Source organism: Tyto alba, unplaced genomic scaffold (genome assembly GCF_018691265.1).
Source record: "Tyto alba isolate M040663 unplaced genomic scaffold, T.alba_DEE_v4.0 Super-Scaffold_41, whole genome shotgun sequence".
NCBI classification, from domain to species: Eukaryota; Metazoa; Chordata; class Aves; order Strigiformes; family Tytonidae; genus Tyto; species Tyto alba.
Window position 1 is genome coordinate 22,957,995 of NW_024881317.1, and position 13,359 is coordinate 22,971,353.

Here is a 13,359-nt window from a genome sequence, read left to right on the forward strand (position 1 = left end):
TGGTTTTGGGGGGTACTTGGCTCTTCTGCGTTCCCAGACTTACTGGGTCTTTTAACATCAGCATGAGGTTCATGCCTGGGTCACAATTCTGCTGGATTCAAGTTGTTTGGATACAGAAGACACGGATGATCGTAATTCTACTGAGTCCATGCAGAATAAGCATCTATAGAGAGGTGAGGAAAGTTTTTGGGTAGGGGGGGTAGAGTGGCCTGATGGTTTTATAGAGGTTTTATTGAGTTTGCATGTATTTGACAGGAGGGAGGAGGTAGGTAGAAGGGAAGGTCAGTTTGCTCAAGGTAACCAACTTAAAGTTCTGTTTGCAGTTCTCATGTGAGTCAGCAGTCTTCGATACACTCTGATAACTTGAATAAAAATAGCCACTCCTCTTGTCATAAGCTTTGAAGTAAAATCTTGATAAGGAATTATCTAGCTTAAGCGTGGTGGGTTTTTTTTCCCCTTCTTGAAGAAAAGCTGATGCTGGAGTTGTAGAGCTAGACAAAGAAAGCCCAACCCAGCACTTAACTGACATCATCCCTGTTGCATCTGTGTCTGTACTAAAGCTATAGGAAAGCATCTGGAGCTCTTCCAAGTATATAATATATGTCCTTCCACCAAGCAATGCGCCATGGATCCCTGCCAGATGTATTTCACTGTGACATATTAATTTCTTTGCTTTGAATAGTGCATGGCTGGGGATAATATACTTAATGAAATATTGGAGCGAGAAACAATGCAACACAAAATAATGCTTTTAATTTGAGGACCTCAGAAATTTTGTAGTAAATGAAACAAATCTCCAAATCCCAGCTCTGCCTGGATGTCGAAGAGGAGGGTGGCTGTGCTTGGACTGAAGGTCTTGGATCTGGGTACTTGAGGAGCACAAGGACAGGGTGACCATGTGAAATGCTTCCTTACAATATTCTTTCCGACATGAGTATCCGAAGCTCCCTAAACCTGACATGGGTTTTGACCTCAGGTTTTTTTTGATTGTTTTTGAGCATTTTGTTGATGCCATCAGGGAACTGTCATAGTTGTGAGGTCTTGCTCCTGTGGGGCACTGCTCAAGGAAAAGCTCAACGTTATACATAACATTAGGATGTGCATCATGTAAACTTATATCTGTATTAAATGTCACCTGCCACTTTATTGCCCAGATCCTGGCTTTGAGGGTCCTCTGTGTTTCTTCATAGTTATCCTTGGTCTTTATGTTGGAATAACATCTTGAAGGGCAGTTTGGAGTTTGTTAGAACCAATTGGTAGAGAATTGAGGACCATTAACTCTGGAATTGCTTTCATTTGGGGCAGGTGGTGGGATGTTGTTGTCTTGTAGTGATTAAGTTTGAGAAATTAGCTGTGCGTTCGATGTTGCAGTGCTGGAGATTTGTGCTCTGTGGTGTTTAAGCAGTAGGAGAGAAACAAACTGAGATTGTACTAGTGACTTGGCTGTAATACTTCATATCTGATGTCAGATACAGACATCTCTGAAAAAGGTTGACTTAGTGGGTGGAAAAGTGTTCCTGTTTGAATCCCGATGGGTTGAAGATCTCCTTGTCTACTGTTCATCAGCACAGAACCATGGGGTAATGAATCTAGGGCAAGGACCAGGTCCACAGGGGAAGGTGATGGTCTTTTTATTTTAGCAGCTAAAATTTGAGGGTGTTGTGTACCACACACCCATGAGAAGCTGATTATTCTTCCCACAGTCTGGATTTTGGAGCAGCTGTAGGAATAGGTGAATTCAGTCAATACAGTGTCCTCATCCTAGGAGTATTGGCGAAAGTATCAGGCATATTGGCAGTGTGTGCTCTTGGATGGGCATTGCTGTGGGAGTGGCATGTCCCAATACAATGTGAGAGAGCTTGTGACCACCGAGTAATTAAATTTTTTTTGAACTTGTGACTAGGCAAATTATTGTGTTTCAAGAGTAATTTTGAATGTTGCTCAGGAAGGCCTTTGAATTGACAAGAGGAAATGGCCTCAAGTTGTGCCAGGAGAGGTTTAGATTGGATATTAGGAAAAATATCTTCACTGAAAGGGTTGTCAAGCACTGGAACAGGCTGCCCAGGGAAGTGGTTGAGTCACCATCTCTGGAGGTATTTACAAGTCGTGTAGGTGTGGCACTTGGGGACATGGTTAATAGTGGACTTGGCAGTGCTAGGTTAACAGTTGGACTCGATGATCTTAAAGGTCTTTTCCAACCTAAATGATTCTATGACAAAGAAGGCATTTTCCTTTTGGTTGGAGTATGCCTTTAAGGTGATATTTTACTGTTCAAAATCTCAAAAGGTTTAGCTCTCTAACAACATCTAGGAAATATGTAGCATAAGTATAGGTAAGCCAGTGTTGGGAAAGTCGAGGGGTGTTTTCCAAAGTCACAGTTAGCTGAATGATGCTTTCCCTAAGTTGGCATGAAGTATGCAAACGTGGAAATAGAGGCAGTAACTCTTAAATAGGTTATTTGGTAATATTAAGCAATAAGGCTGTAGCAACTTTTGACATGAGGAGAATGCCACTATTGATTCAGTAGGCTGTCTGGTGTGTTGCTCACAAAATACTGATTTTATTCTCTGTAAAATACATTGAAAATCAGAGGGTCTTTTTTTTTAAATTGTCGCTGCTTCAGAGTGAGGGAAAACTTAGCAAAAGCTTGAGGTGCTGTGGGTCATTATGTCTGAGTAGAGGGGAGCCCGAGGTGTGTGTGGGTAGTGTTTGTGCGTTAATCACCTTTGTTTACAGCTTTGGTGTATGAAAACCCTGCTCTCGTTTCAGATGTTGGTTGAGAATCATCATTTGCTTTCTTTAAGGCAATTGGTATTGTCACTTGAGTTGCTCCATTGCATCTTGTGGTGCACATCAACCATATTTCAAGGATGCCTGCCAAGATAAAACACCTAACCTATTTTTGTTTTGCCTTTTTGTTTTTTTTAGCATTGCTAACATGATGACCTGACAAGATATAGGACGGTCCTGACTATGCAGTGCAGGTACTAATGGGAAAGGATCCAATATGAGTGTAAATGATGTTGGAGGAAGACGACGCTTTGAGGATAGCGAGTACACGCTGCACATATACCCCGGGAGCATCGCAGAAGGGACTATCTACTGCCCCATCACCGCCAGGAAAACTTCCACGGCCGCCGAGGTGATCGACTCGCTCATTAATAAACTTCAGCTTGAGAAAACAAAATGTTACGTCCTTGCCGAAGTGAAGGAGTTTGGTGGGGAGGAATGGATCCTCAACCCTACGGACTGCCCGGTCCAGCGCATGATGCTGTGGCCTCGCATGGCCCTGGAGAACCGCATCAGCGGCGAGGATTATCGCTTCCTCCTGCGGGAGAAGAACCTGGACGGGTCCATTCACTATGGGAGCCTCCAGTCCTGGCTGCGGGTGACGGAGGAGCGTCGCAGGATGGTGGAGCGTGGCTTTCTTCCCCAGCCACAGCAGAAGGACTACGATGACTTGTGCAGCCTGCCGGACTTGAACGAGAAAACGCTCCTGGAAAATCTCAGAAACCGCTTCAAGCAAGAAAAAATCTACACTTACGTAGGCAGCATCCTCATTGTTATTAATCCATTCAAGTTTCTACCTATTTATAACCCCAAGTATGTCAAGATGTATGATAACCATCAGCTGGGAAAGCTGGAGCCCCATATTTACGCTGTGGCAGACGTGGCTTACCACGCCATGCTTCAGCGGAGGAAGAACCAGTGCATCGTGATTTCGGGAGAGAGCGGGTCGGGAAAGACACAGAGCACCAACTTTCTGATTCATCACCTCACTGCCCTCAGCCAGAAGGGCTTCGCCAGCGGAGTGGAGCAGATTATTCTTGGAGCTGGACCAGTGCTTGAGGTAAGATGAAAACGATAGTAGCCTGGAAACTTTTTAATCATGCAAAAAGAAACCCAATAAAAAACCCCCAAGTAGTTGGGGTTTTATTATGATATTAGTCTGGGGTTATCTGCTAAACGCTGATAATAAGGTTACAACAGTATTAGCAATAAGAGAAGGCTGTGTTTCTGCCTATAGAATCCTACCTGCTTCAAAAAAAAGGAAAAAAGTACAGCGAATGGCTTTCTGACAAATTTATTAATGCTTTTTTTTCACTCAAGTGTTTCTCAATACTGGTATATCTCGGTGATATTTCAGTTTGAAAATGGAAATGAAAAAGCCTTTCTTGAATTATCACTAGTCTTTTTGTATAATACATTGAAAAGAGAATTCATCGCACATAGTACATTGATAGTGTATTTACGCAGTTTCTGTGCGCTCAACTTCATTGAGCTGGGGAAGAGATCAAAGGTAACTTTAATGGTCAAAATTTTATTTTCTAATCATGAATACTTGATCTGTCTGGTGCGATTAGTTACTTTATGAGGACTTTTCCAGTGTATGAAAGGAGATTAGATGAACCGCACCATTAACTTTGCAGGTATGAAACTCTAGAGAGAGATAAAAGCATTCATTAATTAATTTGCGTTGAGCTTGCCCTGTAACTCTTTGAAATGGTTTTCCTTAGAATTGGCAGTTTTGCTTGTTAAAGAGTTTGGTTTGTTAAAGCCTGTCTGCACATGGGTGATGTGAGCACCAACTTCAGCCGTGCCGTTGTTCTTCTTTGAAGGTGTGGTACAGAGAGGTGGCTTGATGGCTGCGTTTTCTTCTCTTAGAATAGAAGGGGGCTTCAACTAAAGGATAGTAAAACTCACAGATTTGGAGGAGGATTTGTTTTCTGTGTTGAAAGGGTTTTTTAGGCAGTTGTAGACAAAGATCTCTACTCTCTGTGTCTATATTCCATTAATGAGTCTGAGGACTTGTGTCGGCTTCAACTACCAACAGAAGACTAGGAATCAGAGGAAGGAGTAGGGCTCATGGATGTCTCAACTAAGGATAAGTGAACAGGTTCATTTTGCAAAGCCAACAAGTTTTTTTTCTGTTTTCACGTCAGGTAGAATTGTCTGAGCTCATGTAATCTGGAGTTAGCAAATGATTAAAGTCATTCAGGATGGGCTTTGCCCTGAAAAGCAGCAAAGCTGTATAGCAAACTGAAGGTAAAGAAATTAAAAAGGCTTTTTTTTTTTTTTTTTTTGACAGTCTGCATGAAACTGTATGTTAATACTTTTAAAGCACACAGGCAAGTGAACTGCCCGTTCTTGCACTTGCTAGTGTTTCCCCTGTTGTTGTGCAAGAGATTAGGGAACTGGTTCTTGCTGCAGTTGATGAAAAAATATCAGACCAGGCTCTGGTAGTCTGCAGTTAATGGTTGTTACTGTGGTGATCCAATTAGGTGACCACATGAATTTAAGAAAACAGGTATGAAAAGTCTATTGCATTCTACTTCCAGTCTTGTTATTTATTTGAAACATTTGCATGCCTGTTTGGGTTTTGGTATGCTTTTTAATGTATCTTGTTGGACCAAGGTCCGCTTTTTAGTTCTCTTAAGTAGTGTCAGAGAGAGCATCTCTGTCTAGCTTGGACATCCAGAGGTGGGGAAGAGATCTCCATGAAAGAGAAGGTAGAAGAAAGTTTCGGGAATTGTTTTTTTTTTTTTTTCCTTAAATTCTACTTTTTTTCAGGAATAGGTTAAATAGTCCAGTTGCAAAACTGCCTGAGCATCACTCAGTCCACTTAAATGGACTTAAATGAGTCCCTTAAATAAACTGTTCCAGCTACTTGAAAGATTAAACTTTCCTCCTCCCCAAATACAGATTTACAGCCGTTGCTTATAGCCAAACAGGCTAGTGTCCCAAGGCAAGAAAGAGAGGATGCCCCTGAGCTGCACTTTGCTTTGCTTTTCTTTCTCTGTTTGCTGTTATTTTACGCTATTGAACAGGCAGAGTTGATGCCGTTTGGAGATCCCTGGTCATCAGGATCCCTGTTGTTACCCGGGTGTTTCAGGATCTAAAGTTCAAGTCTACTTGCCTGGCTCTTGGGTGGAGAGCAGCAGCGCAAAGGGTTTGCTGGTAATGCAGTTTTGGGGAGGGCTGCTTCCTTCTCCCCGGGTGCTGTTGCGTGTGTTGGGATTAGGTACGGGGAGGGATGCATTAAGCTGCTTTGCTTTCCTTTCGCAAGATCTGCAGCTGTTTTTAAAGGAGAAAAAAACCCCCAAAACAACAACAACAACAAAAAATAAACAAAACCAAACTGGATTTTCTTTTCTTTTGGAGCAGAAGTTTGCATTCCTTCACTCTGGCAGCTGGACGGCTGCTGTTGTGCTTCTCTAGCTGCTTCCAGGTCTACTGGAGAAAGTGAGGGTAATCCAGAATTTCTTCTGCTCTGCCAGCGCCAGTCCCAAATAGTCACAAATCATGTAGGTTTATCGATAAAATGCGCATACTGCTGCTTTTCCTTCCCTTCATAAAATTGCCTGAGAAAGGGATCTTCAGAGAAGATCTGTTGTAAAGAGTTATGTTACCCTGCCACCCGTTTGCAGATTTGACCTTTTGATTCCTTGTATTTGTGGTTGAAATACACTTTTCACTTCTCTGTAAGTTTAAATGCCAAACTTGTGTATTTTTTTTCCCCCCTCTTTTTCTTCATTCTCCCCTCCTCCAGACACCTCTCTGATCCCCTTGTTTTCCCTCTGTGTATATAAAATTATATTATGTTCAGCTCAGGCTTGTCTTTTAGAAGGCAGTGACATATACCTCTTTGTGCTGCGACTCATGATTTAGGGAACACAACACAGCAAATTAGAGTTTACTCAGATCTGTTAATCTCTTTTTCTTTCCCTGCTTGCAAAGCATCACTGGTAGCACGAGTGTTTGACCCAAACCACCCATTCCTGGGAATGCCTTTGCAGTCGTGCTCGCACAGCAGGAGCGGAAGTTGGAGCAAAATTAAGATTTTTTTTTTTTTTTTTTTTTTTTCTCAGTGTTGCTGTTTTCCTAATTTACCTTTGTTGAATAGCCTCAGGCTATTGTTTGTGACTTCTGTTTTTTGTTGCACAAGATTCCTGTGAGCCTTGTCCAAATTACACTTTTGGGGACAGCTGTTAAGGCAAGCTGTTACTGCCATCTAAACGTGGTAATATCATCTGGTAGTTGTATGTAGCCACGACTGCAGTTAGAGGTGTGTACTGAGACTAAACGTGTTTGACAAAAGCCCTATGGATTTTCTTTCTCCTACAATGTGATTTCATAGAGAAGCTTTTTTGTAGCAGTGCTCCTTGGAGTGGTTGCAATATGCCTTTTTTGTTTTGTGATAAATGATATAAATATTTACTTATTTATAAATTATTTGTGATAAATTATATTACTTAAATACTGTACTTGTTTTTCTAGTAACAAGGTTCCAGCTGGTTTACAAAGGTGATTTTCTTTATATTTTTTTTGTATTTTCCCCATTTTCTCATAAAGCACATTTTTTCCCTGTAGAAGATTGCTTTTCCAGCAGGGTATCTGTAGAGCTGAGCTTACCAAAATTTTGCTCTCTGGCTATTTAGTTTCAAGACTGAGGTTCTCAAATTCAATGTTTTATGTAGTTACCAGAGGAAGAGTTGAACATGCTGCAGTTCAATTCTGTTTCTGATAGACTTCACGCAATACTTTAGATGAAAACTTCATTATGCTCAGCTTGATGCTCCATCAGGGACCCAGAGTCCATAACTTTGCTGCCGTGTAGGTTGTTTTTCGTTTAGATGCTAACCCTGATGTTACTTAAGCACTGATGAAGCACGCAGGCCAGGCAAACACTTGTACTCCAACAGTTGCTCTGGTTTTTGGAGAGGGGAAGAGGAGGAGCTTCCTACAGGCAACTTTTGCAGACAATAAAGTGTTTCTAGTTCACTCCTAACTTTGAGAGCCACAATTAAAGGTTTGATCTAAATAACCCCAAAATGTTGTTATCGCGGGACTTTCAATGAAGGTTGGTGAGACACTGGAAGAGGTTGCCCAGAGAAGTTATAGATGCCTCATCACTGGAAACGTTCAAGGCCAGGTTGGATGGGTTGAACAGCCTGATCTAGTGGAAGGTGTCCCTGCCCATGGCAGGGGGGTTGGAACTAGATGGTCTTTGCAGGTGCCTTCCAACCCAAACCAGTCTGTGATTGGACTAATGGTCTACCTGGAGAGCTGTGGCTTAGCCACTGACCCATAGGTAGGTAACTTGTTACTGTGAATTTAGGACAATGTTTTAAGACCCTGTTTTCAGTTAGATTAGGTAGAAATGATGAATTTTACGTTGGGAGCCCAGCTTGTTTTCACAGACTTAAACCTTAAGAGGTGGGATGTTGGTGTGCTGCTCCCCAACCCTCCTTGGGATCATCACCCTGCGCCAGTGCGCGGTGCAGCACGTGAGCCTCCTCCTCTGTTTGGTGCAAAGCAAAGCATAAACCATGCTTCGGCTTTCCTGGGGAGGTTTGAATGCAAGTTAATTTATTACAACTTGTTACTTTTCTTTTTTCAATTCTTATCAAAAATGCAGAAGTAGCAAACTTCTCCCTGGCTCAGGTATGCCTAAAGGTCCCCAGAGAGTTGTTGGATGAGCCTAGATCTAACGGCGTCTGCACCAGATCATTTTATCATCTGTAACTTTCTCAACGTCTCATTTGTCACAAGAAGTACTGTGATGGCAACTACGAAAACCAGACATGTTTTCTAAGCAGCTGTTTACATGCATCTTCAAACGTCCCAGTGGGGATTTCTCAATTGCTGTTTTTAAAAAAAAAAAAAAAGGGCAAAAAGAAATGTTTCTGTGACAGGCTGAGGAACGCTGCTGGTGGCGGAGGGTAGCTGTTGCTGTCCTTCACAGCTGATGTGCATCTGCAACATCCATGCTGGAAAAAAAAAAAAGGAGTTGATTGCTTGAATTCTTTTTGAAAAAAATTTTGCAGCTAGCCCTTTGTAGTGGTGGCAATGCAGTTTGCATTCCTAATAGGTGGTGGTTTGCACAGAAACCTTAGGAACAGCAACTGGAATTGCTTTTTTAATTTCTGGAGCAATATTACACAACATGCGTGTTTTGCTTGTATGGGGAAGTTACAGCTTCAATCTTAAGGTCTAGAAGTCTAAAAGCTGTTATTTTTCCTTTTTTCTTTTTTTTCTTTTTTTTTTTTTCTTTTTAAATCCTGATTGTTGAGTAGTTAGAGGAAAATGTAAGCAGCAACTAAAGAGATTGAATTTTATTTTATAGGACTTTTCCATGGTAATATACAGGCTCCTTCTCTCCTTTTACCAATCTGAATTAAGCTCCTGCAGCAGCAGCTGAAGAGCTGGCCGCTGTTAGGTGCGAGTGAAAATGATACCGCACTGCCAAAATTTCAGTGGATGCTGCTGAATGTTTCCAGAGTAAAACAAAGAGCTATTGAGTGAAGTTTAAAAAAAAAAAAAAAAAAAAAAAAATCAATTAACTAGAAGAATCGAGCATGTCCTGGACTTTCAGTATATTGGAGTGGCATTGGGCAACGTGGATATGCTAAAGCTAAATGTGCATGCATCCTCTGCTGCTTCTCCCAAGAGATTTGGCCGGACGTGTGCAAGACCTGTAGTAATCCCAGGTAGGACCCAGCTCCGCTGGCAGGTCCCACCCTGTTAACTCCTGCAGCGTGTAGCCATGATAAGGCCGTGCTGGTTTTATACAGCAAATTACGGTGCAATTACTTCCCTGTGAGAAAAGGCATTATCAAATTCATATTTTTACTTGGAACAGTACTAATGGGAGGTAAACTTTGAGTATATTCTCTTCCCCCCCCCCCCCCCCCCCCTCCTTGGAACAGTATTAATGGGGGGTAACCAAATTTAATTAAAATGGACTCTAAAAAAAAAAAAAATTAATATTTTCTGATTTAGTTCATGATGTTCAGTTTCCAATATACTGAGTTTTTAAGTAATTAGGTTGTGTCTTGTGTCTCTAGAGGTTTTATATCTGAAAAACCAATTTATATGAAGGGGAGCGGGAAGACTGGTTATTCTGCTCATTACTCACTTTTGATCATTTTGAACCTACAAGATATACAATTATTATCGATATCCTGTGTGGCCCAAGTTTGGGGTAGGTGTTTAACGCAGCAGGCAGGATTTTTTCGCCTTGCATTCTTCCCTCCCCAGTGCACAGAGAGGTTAGAGAGGGAGCAGGGCACAGAGATTATACAGATGATGCCTAATGTGGGAAGAATTTGTGCAGGCCTCCGCCGGCAGCAGTGACACAAAGGAGTCATACAGCAAGGCTCATGCACCAAATGCTTTTCACCAGTGCTTTCAAAATGCTGTTATTCTTCAGCTGGGGATATTTTACAGTTTCAGGCTCTGTATCAAATAGTGTCTTGTTCATCCGTTTCTCTGATGCTGAATTATTCAATATTTTCACTTTATAGTCTTTCTGCAATATCCAGATCGGCTGTATCGGTAGCCGAGTTTAATATTATTATTATTTTTCATTATTTGCTATCTTCAGCAAACATTTAATTCCCGCGAAGCCCAACTTAGTATGCCTGAATGGCAAAAAATCGTTATTTCTGACCTGAGATGACTGCAGGGAAATGGATTAGTTATTAAAGCAGGTTTATGCAAAGCTGCCTTTTCTCCACCCTTATGAATTAGCAGCTATTTCGTTTCCAGAAAGGAAACGCTAAATAAAACCCTGCCTATGCTGGGTGGAGCACTTGCCTTACAGGGAGCATTTTATTGAATCTATACCTCCAAGCATCCCATCTTTTCTCCCTCCCTCCTCACCATCTCTTTCTCGGGGAGTTGTTTAGTTTTGCCATTCATTCTCATTCATACCCTTCGATTTTTTTCTTTAGGTTTCTTTCACTGATCTTTTAGGGTTGCACTTTTTCCTCCATTGATCTATATCTAGATAGCTATCTAGATATTTTGTATCTGGGGATCTTGATTTTATAGATAACTGGATCTTGAGATATCCAGACTTTACGGACCTCTCAATAACCAGATATTTTGATATGTAGATTTTATAGATATTTATCTGTGTAGATGTCTGTATATCTATACAATATAATCCTGAGTCTGACCCGAGCAGGGACCGTGTGCTCATGTTTGCATGCAATCATAGTGAACCCAGATGCTGCTCAGTATTATATGGTATTACAGAACAATTGACTTCCTTGAACTACTTTTTTTTTTTTTTTTTAATCTTCCACTGACTTAGTGCACCGGTGTATCTCTTATTTGTTTTTTGTATTAAGCTTTTTCTTTTAAACTTGAATATCAAGGTGCGCATTTTGTAAAGCATGAAGGAAGGAACTCTTCTCTGAAAGCTTTTTGTTTCATTTTTGACTATATGTATTTATCAAATAGTATAATGATAATGTAGCACTTTGATGTAATGTTTTTGATCAAAGACTGTGCTGCTACTGTCCAGTAAGGCTTCCATGAGGACTTAATATTGATAAGAGGCGCAGAATTTTTATCCCTAATTTGAATAGTTAAAATGACACTGTTTTTTTCTAGTCACAGAATGAGAAATTAATTCTTCAGTAGGGATCTTGTTTCTTTCCCCAGTCTCCCAGTCAAAGTACAGATTTCGTTTTTAGGACTGCTTACTGAGACCCTTTTGTCATTTTCATGGCTGGGGAGCCCATATCAGATTTTACACTCTGGGCTTGGGTGCTGGGTGGATGCCGGATGGGTGCTGTGCTGCGCATGTTCGCCCTTGGTGGGGAACAGAAGAGCCTGAGGACAAGGAGCCTTTGTAGGACAGGGACCACACCCAGCTCTGGTGGTAGCAGTTGACAAATTGTGGCTTTTTAACTGTTTCTGCTGACCGGTGGCTTTTCCAGGTACAAAACATGAGTGCTCTCCACTGAACGTCTCTGGTGAGAGCATTTTGTTTTGCTGCCCGAGGAGCAGTAAATACCCTCTCTTGTCTGCTCATTGACAAGGTGTTGGTGTCCTATTGAGCTCCAGGAGCTTGAACAAGTTGTTTCCCAAGGCAGCAAATAAAATTTTCTGAATCTGTTTTCAGTTTCTTCAAATATGAGACGCATTCCCTTCTTATTTATAGCACAGAAATGACTATTTATAGCACAGGGATTGTTGTTGTCACTTATTTTATACAGTGGAGAGACAAAGTGGTTAGTTAATGTTTTTCTTTCCTTTTAATGTCTCCAGCGACTGCTGGTGTATATAAATCTAAAGGAAGAGATTACTTCTCGAGTCAGTGAACGTGGCTGGCGCTTCCTCCTGTATCATCTTTGTTTTCCTGTATGAGCTCGGACAGGTCTGCAAGCATCATATTTGTAAAGGGACCGAAGTACCTAGCTGTCCTTGACGAGAATTAAAGATGTGTATACATGCATACATTATATATGTGCATATACACCCTACGTACATGTCAGCAAGCGGTTCAGCACGACAAGAAGCCGTTGTGTGAAAGCAAGCAGCCATGTCAAGCCCATGTGTGCACCTCCAGGGTCAGCAGAAGACCTCCGTTGCCTACAACCAGGGTTTAGGCTGAATTGCGGCAGTTTTGGAGCATAGAAACTGAAGTGGGTTTAGTGGGGGGGCATCAAGAGGTTTCCTCTGAAGACCTCCTGAGCCAACTAAGGCACTGCGGCAATGCAATGCACGTGCCTTATTTCCCCATATGCTTCCTAAAGGAAGAGAGAAGTCAGTGCATTCATTGATGACTGCAAGTAGAACATGAACATCAGTGTGAATAGCTATCGTCGTTTAGGGTTGTATCAACAAAAATATCCAAACCCAAGAATTTCTGGGATGAGCAGTGTTGGCCATCTCTTCAACAGCTTGGAGAAAACTGTGTTTTCTTTGTGGTCCAAATGTCTGCCAGATCTAAGGAAGCTTAACCAAATGCCTCCTGCTTTGATCAAATAGCTTTGCCAAATTCAACAGAAATCAATTAAAAGAAGTAAGGCAATGTAGAAAAGCATAGCCAGATAGCTGCTCCAGAGTGATGATCAATCTGTTCAACCTCTAAGGTTAAATATTATATAGAAGTTAAGTTAGTGGAGTATGTGGCAGAGGGCGATGGAGGAATCCTTCCCCAAACCCATGTTGCTCAAGTTTTACTGAAGCTCATGGCAGCAATGTGGGGTAGGCAAACAAAATCATTGTTTCCCGTGTTTGCAGAAAGGATCTGTGTTAACTGCAGCAGCCGACTGCAACTCACTTTTATTCGCTTAATTAAGATGGATGAGGGATAAACGTTGTACCAGACAGTTGAGCCTTTGGCTTTGTCAAGGTGATTGGGGATTTGGACTTTTGTGGGCAAAGGCTGAGATAGAGAAGATGAAAGGACAAGCTGAATTTTAAGACTGACTTCTTTCCATTGAGTTTAAAACAGTACAGCTATTTTGCAGATCATTTATTTTAGGGCATATAAAGCATTTTAAAAAGAAAAAAATCTATTTTGCACCAGCGTGAGCAACAAATGAATGAAGCTTTCTA

General features: G+C 41.5%; 1 protein-coding gene across 9 annotated transcripts in view; it reads left to right on the plus strand.

The window, feature by feature from the left end:
* Nucleotides 1-13,359, plus strand: part of MYO9A (myosin IXA) — a 189,781-nt gene that overhangs the window by 32,043 nt on the left and 144,379 nt on the right. For all 9 annotated transcript variants that reach the window (XM_042803885.1, XM_042803886.1, XM_042803893.1 and 6 more), the window contains exon 2: nucleotides 2,929-3,850. In XM_042803885.1, coding sequence (XP_042659819.1) covers nucleotides 3,008-3,850 — 843 coding nt within the window. In that variant the 5' untranslated portion in view covers nucleotides 2,929-3,007. The remainder of the gene's footprint in view (nucleotides 1-2,928; nucleotides 3,851-13,359) is intronic.